The following is a 15,263-nucleotide window of genomic DNA, read 5'->3' on the forward strand; positions in this document are numbered from 1 at the left end:
ATTTTTTATTTCTAAAGCACTTGTGAATGAGCATCCCTCCTCTGCTCCTCTGGAAGCCAAAGTCTTTGGTTGGCTGGCTGAGCTCAAAGTGTGGTTAGCATAACAAGACTACATCCCTCTTTGATCTCTCTGCTCTCAGACATTATATATTAACATCCCCTCTAACTCTGTTTTATTCCCAGGGTCACTGGTGTTTCACTGCTGTTCTGCACATTGTGCTAGCTGGGCTATGTCTTCATGGAGCAGATTAGTGGCCTGTTGTAGGAATACAGAGACTAGGATAGAATGTTTACAGATAAGTGCGTATGAATATTGTATGTGGATGTGTGTGTGTGTGTATACCTGTGTGCGATTGTGTGTGTGTGTGTGTGTGTGTGTGTGGGTAGAGCCAGGGGGTAAGCATTCTGAGAACATGCTTAAGAGAGGGGGGGAATATTGACTGATGAAGACCAAAATAGGAAAAGTCAGTGACTGTATCATCTTACTTTCTTTTAAAGATTTCTGCAGGGGAAAATGTCTGTTTGTTTTTGGGCAGTTCTTACTATTCTCTTTCAACCCTAACTTTGAAATGTCTCACTTTTTATGCACTGTGCCTCAATAGCTGTATTCTGTATTTCCTGTTTTCTTTGAAAACTCTAAAGTTTTGCTGTTGTATTTCTAGTTCGTTCCTTGGGGCATGCTGTTCTGAATCTAATAACTTTTGATGACAATCTGCTTGTATTGTATATCATTGTTAGGCATATACTAACTATTGGGATTCATTTTTTGCTTTAATGATGTCCAATATTTTTTTTATGTGGAAAAAAATACATCCAACCATTTTAGAATGGTATTGTATAATGTGTTGCCCCTGGAGACAACTCTGTAAATGTAAAATACCTTTCTTAAAACTACCTGCTTCTGGTTTTCTGAGAGATTATCTACACAAATTTAATTAAACCTTATCTGTGACCAATGGATCATCCTTCCTTTTCTTCTCCACACTCTTTCTTTGTGTAAGTTTTCCTCTTTCTTTTCTTTTGTTCTGTCTTTTAAAAAAAAGTGTGGTGATACAAAAAAAATCTCAGCTTGGCTCTTTTGCACCAATCAAACGTATCTGTGTCTTATATCAATTATGTGAGCCGGGACCAGAGTTAATTTCCAGTGTCTAAACCTGGGTTCCTCATCTCTCATTTGATAGCTTGGTTCTTCCACACCTCTGCACATTCTAATGAGAACTCTCGTTCAAATAATTACATTAGTAATCCCGGAGGAGATGGGGTAATTTATTTGCGGATGGCTTTTTGCTTTACACTATTAATACAGTACCTTTCATATAGACTCCCATCTCCTCTCTCTCTCTTTATTTTCCCTCCTTCTATCCCTCCCTCCCTCTCGCTCTCTCTTTGTCTATCTTTCCATGGTCTCGCACTCCATCTCAATCGCCCCCTTCCATTTCTCGCTCTCTCTCGCTCCATCATTCTGTAGATTATTTAGATAATGATTTCTCTCTCTCTGGGTTCTGTCTTGCAACGGTGATGCCGTCTATCTCATGAATGACAAACGCCCTCTCCTTCTCCTTGTCATCCATTTAGTTTCCCGTCAGATGGGAACAAAGACAGCCCCCTGCGTGTAGCAGAATCCGTACATCATCCAAAAGCACTTTGTTTGGTTGGGTTTGGTTTGGAAAGCAATCAGTATCATAAAGTCATACAGCAGAGAGATACATCGGTATGCTAGTGGGAGAAAACACTGTAAGTATGCCAGGGGAAGATATTGGGAGAGAACCCACAAAAATATATATTTTTTAAATAATACTTCACATTTATATTTATTTATTTATATGATATGATTTTGTAATAATTCTGTGTTACCCCCCTTCACTCAGTGGTGCAGTAAAATTATAGCGATCAATATGGACTGATTTATCAGTGATAACTAGCTAAACCTTCACAGGAGCCTACAGTAGGGCCATAGTCAGAGGTCAGAGGTTAGAGACCAGGTAGGAAGCCCCGTAGGAAGTCATTGTAGGAGATCTTCCCTGTAGTGTTCTTGTCAAAGAAAGAGGTGAGGTGGAAGAATTCCTCCTCGGATAGGTTCACTCTGAACTGTCTTAGCACCTGTAGAAATAAACAATCAGGATTAGCTGCTGTGTGTGTGTGTGTGTGTGTGTGTGATTGTGTTACGTGTGTGACGTGTTGTTATTAGTCAACAGCTTTTTAAATAATGGTCAAACAGTAGATTGTTGGATTGTACCTTTCTGAATTCCTTGATGGAGATTTTGCCACTGCGGTTGTGGTCGAAGGTAACAAAGTTTTGCCTCATGGAGCGCCAGAACTGCTGGACCGGGTCATAGAGCTTCAGCATGGTTTCCACACACTGTCTACTGAGAACACCCCCACTCATCTGGACCGCAAGGGAACCACAACCAGACCGCATCAGGACCGGAGAAGACCAGAGAGGACCAAGCAGAGTTAACAAACACCTAAAGACCATTGCATGGATGTAATCATTCCAATAATGTTGCTATTTTGTACACATTAAATTATGAGTTTAACTCAGTAAAGTAGCGGTCATATGTTCTATGAACTTGTTTTGAAAGACCGTTCCAGCATTAAGCACACAGGGGGTCTCTGGTTGCCTGGCTACCCAGACTCCTTGCTCCGGCCAAACGCTACGCCACGCCCACAGACGTTAGTTTCCTCTGCGCAATGAATCTGGATCTGAGTACCTCCCCGACCCTTCACCGAATGCGAACACATTCGGGGCTGTCTGATTGGTCCAGAAACCGATGGGTTGGGTCAGAGCCGGAACACACATGGGTACAGCGGTTGTTTGAAAATCCGTCATTGGCTTTGATACTCTGATTGGTTAGAGACGATCCAATCGCTGATTACTATATTTTGTACAATGGCCCTCGTCACCACAAATGACTTCAATGATGGCAGTCTCAGACTAAAGTATGTGGTGGACAACAGAGCAGCAGCAGAATCATTTAGTGTGAGTCACACAGATGGTTGGTTTGGTTAGTAGATAATGAGGGTTATAATTGTGAACCAAAGCCAGTACGAGAGGGGGTTTGGATGGTTTGCAGCTCGCAGGTTGCCAGACAAGCTCTCACCCACTCACTCTGGTGAGGCTTGGGGCCCTGCTTAATGCTAATGTTTAGAAGCCCAGTGGGGGGATATTCTCCAACCTGGCCACCCGTGTGTCATTTTTCTAAGCTTTTATTAACATACCTTACTGTGCCAAAAGCACACAAATCACCAAACTTGACGAATATGGTTGTCAAGGAAGAGACAGCAGAGAGCCCGAGGTTGGGAGAGGTCCCCGCTGACTATACACAATCTGGCAACCCACCAGCACCGCCCCATCGTTTTACTTTACATACCCACTCCCCAGACCCCCTCCCCATTAAAAGTTACAGTTAATGAGCCAACAATGGACCAGAGAGAGAGCGAAGGAGAGGAAAAAAGAGTAGTATGAGAAAAGAGGAAGTTAAAATATCTGTTTTCTCTCTCTCCCCAAATACTAATTTACCACAGTTTCTGTAGTAAAAACATTTATGTTCATATTGCACTCTATCCCATATTGACAGTAAGTTAAACAGGGGTGTACAATACCGGAGTAGTGGGGAGAGGTAGTTTGGGCCGCTCAAAGGGCTGTCTGACCGCTGGCGGTTCGAAGTTGAGGAGGAAGTGACGTAGGAAGTCAGGATATGGCACGCGCCCACTATCCCTCATGTCGAACTTTACGGCCAGCCGATCAAGCTCCTTCTGGGTCACACTGACGTTGAGGCCTTGGAGGATGTCTGTGACACATACATACACACACAGCCAGGTATGTAAGTGATTTTGATCAATCAAATCGTTTTTTTGAAGTGGATTGTGAATTTAAGTTACATAAAATAATGATTGACTGGGAATAGCGAATCAGGCACTGTGCTGTACATATGTCACTCTGTGATTGGTTGTTTACCCAGGAAGCAGTGTGTGCTTATCTCTCCGTCGCTGTCTCTGTCCTCCTCCCTGCACCTCCTCTGGATGTCCCTCCAGCAGCGTTGCACCTCCCCCTTCAGCCTCCTCTCCACCTTCTCACAGTCCACCAGGGGGCTCTCCCTCTCTCTCCCCACTGTGGATGGACGCCTGGCCCTGCTGGACACATCCACCTCCGACTGGGGGAGGGGACAAGGTCAGGGGGATAGATAATGTGTGTTACTTTCAGTCTTAGATTAGAAGAGAGAAGGTATGTGTATTATGATTTGGATGCCATCCTAGTTAGGTTTGGATATCACTTCTGGTCTCTCCCAGGAGCTTACAGAACTAACCCTAACTGGGACGGCTTCTATAAAGCTAATTATGACTGTGGACTATCAAATACAAAGATGGAGATAGATAAGTTGACTGATAAGCATCATGTATAGAGAGATCCTGTACTTTTGAGCGTTGGAGGTTGCTGCCTGTAGTCTTTGGCCTCTTTAGAGCTGGTGGGGATGATGACATCATATCTATGGGCCCAGGGGATGGTGGTGATGGTGACATCATATCTATGGGCCCAGGGGATGGTGGTGATGCGGATTTCATGGGACTGATGTCCTCTGGGTCTGTGGTCTTGTCCCTTATCCCTCCAGCTCCACTGACATGCTTCAGGAAGTCCCTGTACTCCAGATCCCCCAACACATTGACTGGCAGCTTCTCCCACACCCTCTCAAACTGAGGAGAGAGAGGAATGACACGTTTAGTACACACACAAAGAGACACACACATCATATCCCACATTTTTTAACTGATATTCACACATACACACACTCACATTTACACACAAGCTTAATGAACTTCACGGATTACTAACATTCTCAATAAGTAGTCAGTAATCAATAATGTGGTTGTCTGTAGCTCAGCTGGTAGAGCACGGCGCTTGTAACGCCAAGGTAGTGGGTTCGATCCCCAGGACCACCCATACACAAAAATGTATGCACGCTTGACTGTAAGTCGCTTTGGATAAAAGTGTCTGCTAAATGGCATATTATTATTATTATTATTATTATTATTATCAACACATACAAATTTGTTTTTGATTGCAATAATTAAAAACGAAGGAGAACTTGGCTGGCAAATGCACCAAAAAATGACATTTAATTTCTGTGAAGCTCATTTAAACACATGCACGTACAGTGGGGAAAAAAGTATTTAGTCAGCCACCAATTGTGCAAGTTCTCCCACTTAAAAAGATGAGAGAGGCCTGTAATTTTCATCATAGGTACACGTCAACTATGACAGACAAAATGAGAAAAAAAAATCCAGAAAATCACATTGTAGGATTTTTAATGAATTTATTTGCAAATTATGGTGGAAAATAAGTATTTGGTCAATAACAAAAGTTTCTCAATACTTTGTTATATACCCTTTGTTGGCAATGACACAGGTCAAACGTTTTCTGTAAGTCTTCACAAGGTTTTCACACACTGTTGCTGGTATTTTGGCCCATTCCTCCATGCAGATCTCCTCTAGAGCAGTGATGTTTTGGGGCTGTCGCTGCGCAACACAGACTTTCAACTCCCTCCAAAGATTTTCTATGGGGTTGAGATCTGGAGACTGGCTAGGCCACTCCAGGACCTTGAAATGCTTCTTACGAAGCCACTCCTTCGTTGCCCGGGCGGTGTGTTTGGGATCATTGTCATGCTGAAAGACCCAGCCACGTTTCATCTTCAATGCCCTTGCTGATGGAAGGAGGTTTTCACTCAAAATCTCACGATACATGGCCCCATTCATTCTTTCCTTTACACGGATCAGTCGTCCTGGTCCCTTTGCAGAAAAACAGCCCCAAAGCATGATGTTTCCACCCCCATGCTTCACAGTAGGTATGGTGTTCTTTGGATGCAACTCAGCATTCTTTGTCCTCCAAACACGACGAGTTGAGTTTTTACCAAAAAGTTCTATTTTGGTTTCATCTGACCATATGACATTCTCCCAATCCTCTTCTGGATCATCCAAATGCACTCTAGCAAACTTCAGACGGGCCTGGACATGTACTGGCTTAAGCAGGGGGACATGTCTGGCACTGCAGGATTTGAGTCCCTGGCGGCGTAGTGTGTTACTGATGGTAGGCTTTGTTACTTTGGTCCCAGCTCTCTGCAGGTCATTCACTAGGTCCCCCCGTGTGGTTCTGGGATTTTTGCTCACCGTTCTTGTGATCATTTTGACCCCACGGGGTGAGATCTTGCGTGGAGCCCCAGATCGAGGGAGATTATCAGTGGTCTTGTATGTCTTCCATTTCCTAATAATTGCTCCCACAGTTGATTTCTTCAAACCAAGCTGCTTACCTATTGCAGATTCAGGCTTCCCAGCCTGGTGCAGGTCTACAATTTTGTTACTGGTGTCCTTTGACAGCTCTTTGGTCTTGGCCATAGTGGAGTTTGGAGTGTGACTGTTTGAGGTTGTGGACAGGTGTCTTTTATACTGATAACAAGTTCAAACAGGTGCCATTAATACAGGTAACGAGTGGAGGACAGAGGAGCCTCTTAAAGAAGAAGTTACAGGTCAGTGAGAGCCAGAAATCTTGCTTGTTTGTAGGTGACCAAATACTTATTTTCCACCATAATTTGCAAATAAATTCATTAAAAATCCTACAATGTGATATTCTGGAGAAAAAAATGCTCAATTTGTCTGTCATAGTTGACGTGTACCTATGATGAAAATTACAGGCCTCTCGTCTTTTTAAGTGGGAGAACTTGCACAATTGGTGGCTGACTAAATACTTTTTTCCCCACTGTAAATGCCTATTCCGGTTGTTTCTGCATGACAATCCATTGATAGAGTAGAATTGAATTGTGCCTAGTTTTTTTTTGTAAGAGCTTAAAGAAACAATGTTTGTAAGAAGCTATACTGTATGAGCCTATTGAAACCAAACCTTTGCTGTTTACCTGGTTACAGGTGAGCCTCATGAATTGACGGTCACGCATTCTGAAGTCCTCTTTGGAGATGGTGTCGTTATGGGTGTGGTCTAAGTCCACCATCTCCTTGGTGATGGTGTACAGACAGTCGGAGACAACTTCCTCACTGATTGGCAGAGGCTGGGGCTGGGCAGGGAAACCTGCCTTACCCACTCTGTCCGACCAACCCTCAGGGGTCTATACACACAGATGCACACACGCACAAATAAAAACAGATGCATAATGCATTTGTATAGCCCCCCCCACATACACACACACAGACCCAAACAAACACACACACCTCCAGGTTGCATAGGTTGAACTGGTTGAGGAAGTCTCTCCAGTACACTGTGTGGTTCTCCCAGTTTAGCTTCAGTCTGTCGAGCAGGAATCTGAACTGGGTATCCGAGAGGCGGGCACAGAAATGGTCCAACACCCGCCGGAACTCCAGAGGGGTGACCGTCCCGTTCCCACTCCTGTCGAAGGCAGAGAAGGCCTGAGAGACCAGACGGAGAGACAAGTGAGTAAGAGTAGGTGTGGCTGACCAGATGAGAGCATGTCTGAGCTTATGCAAGTAGAAAGGACCTCCCTCAGTCTTAATGCAAATTAAAAAGCACAGTTCATTTGTTACAATTTAAATAGTTTATTACGGTAAGTAGCTAAAAGAAATTGACGTTAACTGTATATGTTGTTGGTGTTTTACAGTGCAAGAGGCCTTCACAATGAGAGCCAGGGAAGAAGAGGGATAGAGTGTCGGGAGAGGCCTAACCTTGTGGAGCATATCCATCGATGCAGTGACCAGTTCCCGTATCCTACCAGCAGCTCTCTCAGGACTGAGCCACTCCAGACTCTCTGCTGGGTCAGGGGATCCACAAGGCCTAGGGGGGTGCTCACAACCCTTCCCTGTCCCGTGGTCAAACGCCTTCAGGAAGTCCACGTATGACAACTTTCTGTTCTCACTATCCATTGGAACCTTGAGTCTAAAATATAGAGGAGACAGAAGTGTCGTAAGTATTCAGAAGTTACTAACATCAGTTCAACATCAGTTCAACAGTACTCAACTTCCGTTCAACATCTGTTCAACATCAGTTCAATAGTACTCAACATCAGTTCAACAGTACTCAACATCAGTTCAAGATCAGTTCAACATCAGTTCAACAGTACTAAACATCAGTTCAACAGTTCTCATCATCAGTTCAACAGTACTCAACATCCGTTCAACATCTGTTCAACATCAGTTCAACAGTACTCAACATCAGTTCAACATCTCTTCAACAGTATTCAACATCAGTAAATGCGTCTGCTTCCTGGAAAAAAAACTAAACATTTCAGGGAATGAAAAAGGGTTTATTTTCAGATCTAGTTCACAAGGCATTCCTTTTATTAGTCCTAGAGTCATGAAACGTTCACAGAACATAATGAGTATTGACTACTTTCAATTTGTGTATTTTTCTTTTTTTAAATAACATTGCCAAAAAATGAGATACAAGGTTTTTCCAGGACGACGACGAAGATAGATTTATTATAACCCAATAGTTTGATCATTATTAAGGTGTGTTAGCTATATGAAGGAATGGACAGGTCTTTATAATGAGTAAGTTATTTACGTGTGTAGGAGGTGGGTGAGCTGGTGTCTGTGTAGGGGACAGTTGTATCTCTGGAGGAGACTCTGTAGGTCCTCCACCGTGACTAGACCCTCTCTCTTCTTATCCAAGCGGGTCAGAGCACTGCTCAACCCCTTACAGTTACCCTGCACCACGCGCCTGGATGGTCAAATATACAACACACGCATAGAGTTATTATTGATCAGATGGATGCTTAACTCTAGAAGCGTATTCGATCAAATTTAATTAGTAACTGCACTAATTAATTTAGTTAATCACTCTCCACTCACTCAACGTCCTGTAGTGTAGCCCCTGCAGGGAGACCATCTGTGGGGGTGGTGTCTGCATCCTTCCTTGCATGTCCCACCTCCTGTGGATCCACGCCCAGCTTCTCTAGGAACGCAGCACAGGTGAGGTAGCCACGCCCCTCTCCATCATACCTGCCAGAGGAACAGTGTTAGGACAAATCACGGCTCCGCATTGATATCGTTGAATGATTTACACAACACAGATCTCAAGTTAGGATTGGGTTGTGGTGTTCTACTGCCATCTAATACAGTGAGGGGGAAAAAGTATTTGATCCCCTGCTGATTTTGTATGTTTGCCCACTGACAAAGAAATGATCAGTCTATAATTTTAATGGTAGGTTTATTTGAACAGTGAGAGACAGAATAACAACAAAAAGATCCAGAAAAACGCATGTAAAAAATGTTATAAATTGATTTGCATTTTAATGAGGGAAATAAGTATTTGACCCCCTCTCAATCAGAAAGATTTCTGGCTTCCAGGTGTCTTTTATACAGGTAACGAGCTGAGATTAGGAGCACACTCTTAAAGGGAGTGCTCCTAATCTCAGCTTGTTACCTGTATAAAAGACACCTGTCCACAGAAGCAATCAATCAGATTCCAAACTCTCCACCATGGCCAAGACCAAAGAGCTCTCCAAGGATGTCAGGGACAAGATTGTAGACCTACACAAGGCTGGAATGTGCTACAAGACCATCGCCAAGCAACTTGGTGAGTAGGTGACAACAGTTGGTGCGATTATTCGCAAATGGAAGAAACACAAAATAACTGTCAATCTCCCTCGGCCTGGGGCTCCATGCAAGATCTCACCTCATGGAGTTGCAATGATCATGAGAACGGTGAGGAATCAGCCCAGAACTACATGGGAGGATCTTGTCAATGATCTCAAGGCAGCTGGGACCATAGTCACCAAGAAAACAATTGGTAACACACTACGCCGTGAAGGACTGAAAACCTGCAACGCCCGCAAGGTCCCCCTGCTCAAGAAAGCACATATACAGGCCTGTCTGAAGTTTGCCAATGAACATCTGAATGATTCAGAGGAGAACTGGGTGAAAGTGTTGTGGTCAGATGAGACCAAAATCGAGCTCTTTGGCAACTCAACTTGTGGTGTTTGGAAAAGGAGGAATGCTGCCTATGACCCCAAGAACACCATCCCCACCGTCAAACATGGAGGTGGAAACATTATGCTTTGGGGGTGTTTTTCTGCTAAGGGGACAGGACAACTTCACCGCATCAAAGGGACGATGGACGGGGCCATGTACCGTCAAATCTTGGGTGAGAACCTCCTTCCCTCAGCCAGGGCATTGAAAATGGGTCGTGGATGGGTATTCCAGCATAACAATGACCCAAAACACACGGCCAAGGCAACAAAGGAGTGGCTCAAGAAGAAGCACATTAAGGTCCTTGAGTGGCCTAGCCAGTCTCCAGACCTTAATTCCATAGAAAATCTGTGGAGGGAGCTGAAGGTTCGAGTTGCCAAATGTCAGCCTCGAAACCTTAATGACTTGGAGAAGATCTGCAAAGAGGAGTGGGACAAAATCCCTCCTGAGATGTGTGCAAACCTGGTGGCCAACTACAAGAAACGTCTGACCTCTGATTGCCAACAAGGGTTTTGCCACCAAGTACTAAGTCATGTTTTGCAGAGGGGTCAAATACTTATTTCCCTAATTAAAATGCAAATCCATTTATAACATTTTTGACGTGCGTTTTTCAGGAAAAAAAATGATTTATTCTGTCTCTCACTGTTCAAATTAACCCACCATTAAAATTATAGACTGATCATGTCTTTGTCAGAGGGGAAATGTACAAAATCAGCAGGGGATCAAATACTTTTTTCCCTCACTGTATCTCTTACCTGGCCCACAGTTCCTCAAACTCATCAGGACTGATGGGGAGGTCATAGGTATAGAGGAGACTCCTGAGGTCCTTCTTAAAGACCAGACCCTGACCATCATCATCAAAGCGACAAATAACCTGGAGGAGGTAAGATAACTTATAATGGGGTTCCTCTCACATGTTAACATACACATTATCCTCTTTGAGACTTGAGCTTCAGGGTAGAGGTATGAGTTAAACCAAACTGACCTTTGACATAGCGGTCCATCTGTGGCGTGCGTTGGACACCAGGTGGTCATGGAGTTGGTCTGGCCTGTTTGAACAGCATCAAGAACACACACAGAAACAGCTCAGCTACATTTACATACAAATCCAGTCTAACCTCACACACACACTTCCACAAGACCCTACTCACCCATTGGCTGGCTTGAACTTCTGCCCGCGGGTCTTGCCGCTGGATTGGACGAGGGTGAAGAACTCTGGGTAGTTGAGGTTGGCTCCAGGCTGCAGGCCCAGAAGCTGCAGCAGGCGCTGGTACTCCCTCTCCTTGGTGACCAGGCCCAGACTGTCATACAGCTCTCTGAAGTCATATCTGTCCACCACGCTGTCACAGTTCTTATCCATTACACGGAACGCTGACAGGATGTCCTGATTGGACAGAGAGGATGATGATGGCATGGTGATTGGTTGTGTATAGTGATTGGTTGTGTAGATTGATTGGTTGATTGGTTGTGAATATGTATGGAACATGTATTATTTTGCTACATGTTTTCTTCTTGTCATTTTAGCGCTTGGCTTGGATTTGGGCTTTGGCATTGTATTATGCATTATTTTTCAACTTACTTTACAGAGCGTTGCAGATATAACATAGAAAGGAAAATAATCTGAGAGGGTTAGTAGCCCAACCCCTTGTCGTCTTATCCTGTCAGCACTAGGTGTTTGTGTATACAGTATAGAATGTGTATATTGATCAAAACAATTGATCCCAGAGGTAATGGAGGGTGGAGTTGTGTAGTGGGCGTGGACGGTTCCTCTCTCTCACCCCGTGGATGTTCTCGATCCTGTCTTTGATCACACTCAGGCAGTCCTCCGCTGTCAGGAGGCGTGGCTTAGCCCGCAGGTTACCACGGTTACCCCCGGAGGCCTGGTCCCGCTCTCTGGCCTGGTTCTCTATTAAATAGCACAAGAGATTAAACTGTGATTTGATTGGATGAAAGGGTTGGATTTTAAAGGCCCAGTGTTGGAAAAAATGTGATTTGCCTGTGATTTATATATATTTACACGCTATGAAGTTGGAATAATACTGTCAAACTGTGAAATTATGATATTGACCTTTAGTGTAAGAGCTGTTTAGTGTAAGGGCCTGTTTTGGTGGGATGGAGTTTTGGCCTGCCTGGTGACATCACCAGGCAGTAAACTAGTTAAGGCCAATAAGAAGGAGAGTTCCAAACCTCTCTGCCAATAACAGCTTGTTTTCAGTTTTCCCCTCCCCATAGCAAACCACTCCCAGACAGTCCTCATTTTTGCTTGAGAAATTGCTCTTTGCTAAGAAACTACACTGAACAAAAATATAAGCGCAACATGCAACAATTTCAAAGATTTTACTGAGTTACAGTTCAATATAAGGAACTCCGTCAATTGAAATAAATTCATTAGGCCCTAATCTATGGATTTCACAGACACCTTTAAAAAGGGGCGTCAGTATCTGGTGTGACCACCATTTGCTTCATGCAGCGCGACACATCTCCTTCGCAAAGAGTTGATCAGGCTGTTGATTGTGGCATGTCCCACTCCTCTTCAATGGCTGTGCAAAGTTGCTGAATATTGGCGGGAACTGGAACATGCTGTCGTACACGTCGATCCAGAGCATCCCAAACATGCTCAATGGGTGAAATGTCTGGTGAGTATGCAGGCCATGGAAGAACTGGGACATTTTCAGCTTCCAGGAATTGTTGTACAGGTCCTTTCGACATGGGTCCGTGCATTATCATGCTGAAACATCAGGTGATGGCGACGGATGAATGGCACGACAATGGGCCTCATGATCTCGTCACAGTATCTCTGTGCATTCAAATTGCCATCGATAAAATGCAATTGTGTTCGTTGTCCGTGGCTTATGCTTACCCATACCATAACCCCGCCGCCACCATGGGGCACTCTGTTCACAACGTTGACATCAGCAAACCGCTCGCCCACACAACGCCATCTGCCCGGTACAGTTGAAACAGGGATTCATCCATGAAGAGTACACTTCTCCAGCGTGCAAGTGGCCATCGAAGGTGAGCATTTGCCCACTGAATCAGGTCAAGACCCTGGTGAGGATGACGAGCACGCAGATGAGCTTCCCTGAGATGGTTTCTGACAGTTTGTGCAGAAATTATTTGGTTGTGAAAACCCACAGTTTCATCAGCTGTCTGGGTGGCTGGTCTCAGACGAAGCCGGATGTGAAGGTCCTGGGCTGGCGTGGTTACACATGGTCTGCGGTTGTGAGGCCATTTGGACGTACTGCCAAATTCTCTCAAAATACATTGGCTTATGGTAGAGAAATTAACATTCAAATCTCTGGCAACAGTTCTGGTGGACATTCCTGCAGTCAACATGCCAAATGCACCCTCCCTCAAAACTTGAGATTTCTGTGTGACAAAACTGCACATTGAAAGTGGCCTTTTATTGTCCCCAGCACAAGGTTTACCTGTGTAATGACCATGCTCTTTAATCAGCTTCTTGATATGCCACACCTGTCAGGTGGATGGATTATCTTGGCAAAGGAGAAAGCTAACATATGGAATTGTTTTAATATGGTCATACCATGGATTATTTAGCTATTTGATTTGGAACTTTAGGTATAAAAAAATATATTACAAAATTATTTGATAAAATATGGAATTTGGCCTTTATAGCCCATAGAAACGCATTGAATAACACATAAATGGCAAAAAAGATAGTCAAAGAATAAATCATAAGGAATAAGGTTTTGAAGTGTCTGTCCTATATCTAGGAGATATAAGAAAGGTCAGGACATTCTTGGACACATATTTAACCCCTTATTTTTGTTGGCACAAAACTACCTCCATACTTCCATTCGTTTGTATGGGTTACCTTCAGACGAGTCAAAACGGAGAACACCTTTGTGTTCGTGAAAGAGAGCCCCTTTCCATAAAGTTGTAATAATAGTTTCTAGGCCAAACCGTTTGTATGCTACAGACGTTTTCGTGAGAAGACCGATTTTCGGGATGTCTCATGGTCTGACAAACACCGCTGTAGCTTGGCCACCTTCAACCGCAGATGCAGAAGGCTGACATAGGCGGATATGGTGGATTGAGACACAGCCCATGCAAAAATATATATCTCTAGCTTAAATCTACGGATTTTGATTGCGATTTCTTTATTATATTACTTAGATTGACGCACGGGTGTAAATGTTGCACTTTGCAAACATGGCTAGGTTTAAGTCCTGATTCTGTTGAATGTAATTTTTTTTTAAACAAATCGAGGATACGAATTAGAGTGGTGCCCTGCTGCTTCCATTCTCCTTCCAAAACTCATAATTACCCCAAACAGTCAGCAATAAGAGGGATTCTGCTTCTCCCTCCTATCCTATGTACTAATGAGAGATCTATTTATAATCCCAATGAGCTCTCCAATGACTCATGTGGTAACAGAGACATCATTTTACAGGAGGCAGGGGGATAGCCTTTGATCGCCGTGGGTGGGGTGCTGGTTGGGGAGGAGAATTTTTGAGGGGTTTTCAAGTGGCAATCACCCTCTCTTTAACTCTCCTTCCTAGGACACTAATTTAGAGATCAGTCTGAGTCTCTTGACCATGGCAAGTTAAGAGTTAAACTCGACTCGTACCATCATACTTAGCCAGGAAAGCCGAACAAGACATTTTTCCATCTTTGAAACCAAGCGATACGTTGAGCTTGTGGAACTGCTTCTCATCCAAGGTAATCCTGCTGTCATCCAGTATCTGGGAATGTTGTGATAACAAGGAAATAGGTTGGGACTACATTAGGATAAGGTGCATGTCCTATACAAAGATGTCAGATAAGATACTTGTGATAGTGATATAACTGTCATAAAAAGAAACTGTGGCTCACATAAAGGACCACTCATGTCAAGGCCCTGAGAGCTTGAAAGTGTTCTACTTATTATTTAATTCCAAGCAGAGCTCAAGTACAGCAGGGGTCAAGTAGAGGTCAAGTATACACGACTGTCTCGAACTTCTGACCTTCTTTAGATCTCTCAACGACAGCATTCCGCCTGAGCTTCTGACCGTTGCCCGGATATGGTCATCAAGGGTAACGTGTCTGTGGTCCAGCCTCTCTTTGAGCTTCCTGAACATGATGTTCTCCACTGTGCGAACCCTTGGACCCCCCACAGTGGCGCTGAGGGAACGCACTGGCCTGTTGTTCACCAAGGCATTCTGGGATTGGGAGTTCAGTCTGTTGGTGACAGAAATGTAGTACATGTTGCATTAGAACAAAAAACACTTCCTTCCTCTCTAACGCCTCTATTACTTAACTTGACCCTTTGTTATTATGGACCCCCTGTCTCTGTCTGAACACCTTTCTCTCCCTCTTTCTCTCTTCATCTCTCACGTT

The 15,263-nt window shown here is 44.0% G+C and overlaps 1 protein-coding gene across 1 annotated transcript in view; it reads right to left on the reverse strand.

The window, feature by feature from the left end:
• Nucleotides 1–1,970: 1,970 nt before the first annotated feature.
• The window catches only part of LOC311129252 (EF-hand calcium-binding domain-containing protein 6-like), a gene marked incomplete at both ends in the record, with an annotated part of 33,151 nt that continues 19,858 nt past the window's right edge, over nt 1,971–15,263 (reverse strand). Inside the window, 16 exons of the mRNA XM_084161546.1 lie at nt 1,971–2,099; nt 2,236–2,385; nt 3,603–3,790; nt 3,958–4,153; nt 4,416–4,691; nt 6,902–7,108; nt 7,212–7,406; nt 7,680–7,890; nt 8,518–8,673; nt 8,805–8,954; nt 10,679–10,797; nt 10,909–10,972; nt 11,075–11,307; nt 11,702–11,829; nt 14,515–14,629; nt 14,891–15,104. Of these exons, the coding sequence (XP_084017672.1) occupies nt 1,971–2,099; nt 2,236–2,385; nt 3,603–3,790; nt 3,958–4,153; nt 4,416–4,691; nt 6,902–7,108; nt 7,212–7,406; nt 7,680–7,890; nt 8,518–8,673; nt 8,805–8,954; nt 10,679–10,797; nt 10,909–10,972; nt 11,075–11,307; nt 11,702–11,829; nt 14,515–14,629; nt 14,891–15,104 (2,731 nt within the window). The remainder of the gene's footprint in view (nt 2,100–2,235; nt 2,386–3,602; nt 3,791–3,957; nt 4,154–4,415; nt 4,692–6,901; nt 7,109–7,211; nt 7,407–7,679; nt 7,891–8,517; nt 8,674–8,804; nt 8,955–10,678; nt 10,798–10,908; nt 10,973–11,074; nt 11,308–11,701; nt 11,830–14,514; nt 14,630–14,890; nt 15,105–15,263) is intronic.

Source organism: Coregonus lavaretus (assembly GCF_964263955.1).
Source record: "Coregonus lavaretus genome assembly, chromosome: 5".
In the NCBI taxonomy this organism is placed as follows: Eukaryota; Metazoa; Chordata; class Actinopteri; order Salmoniformes; family Salmonidae; genus Coregonus; species Coregonus lavaretus.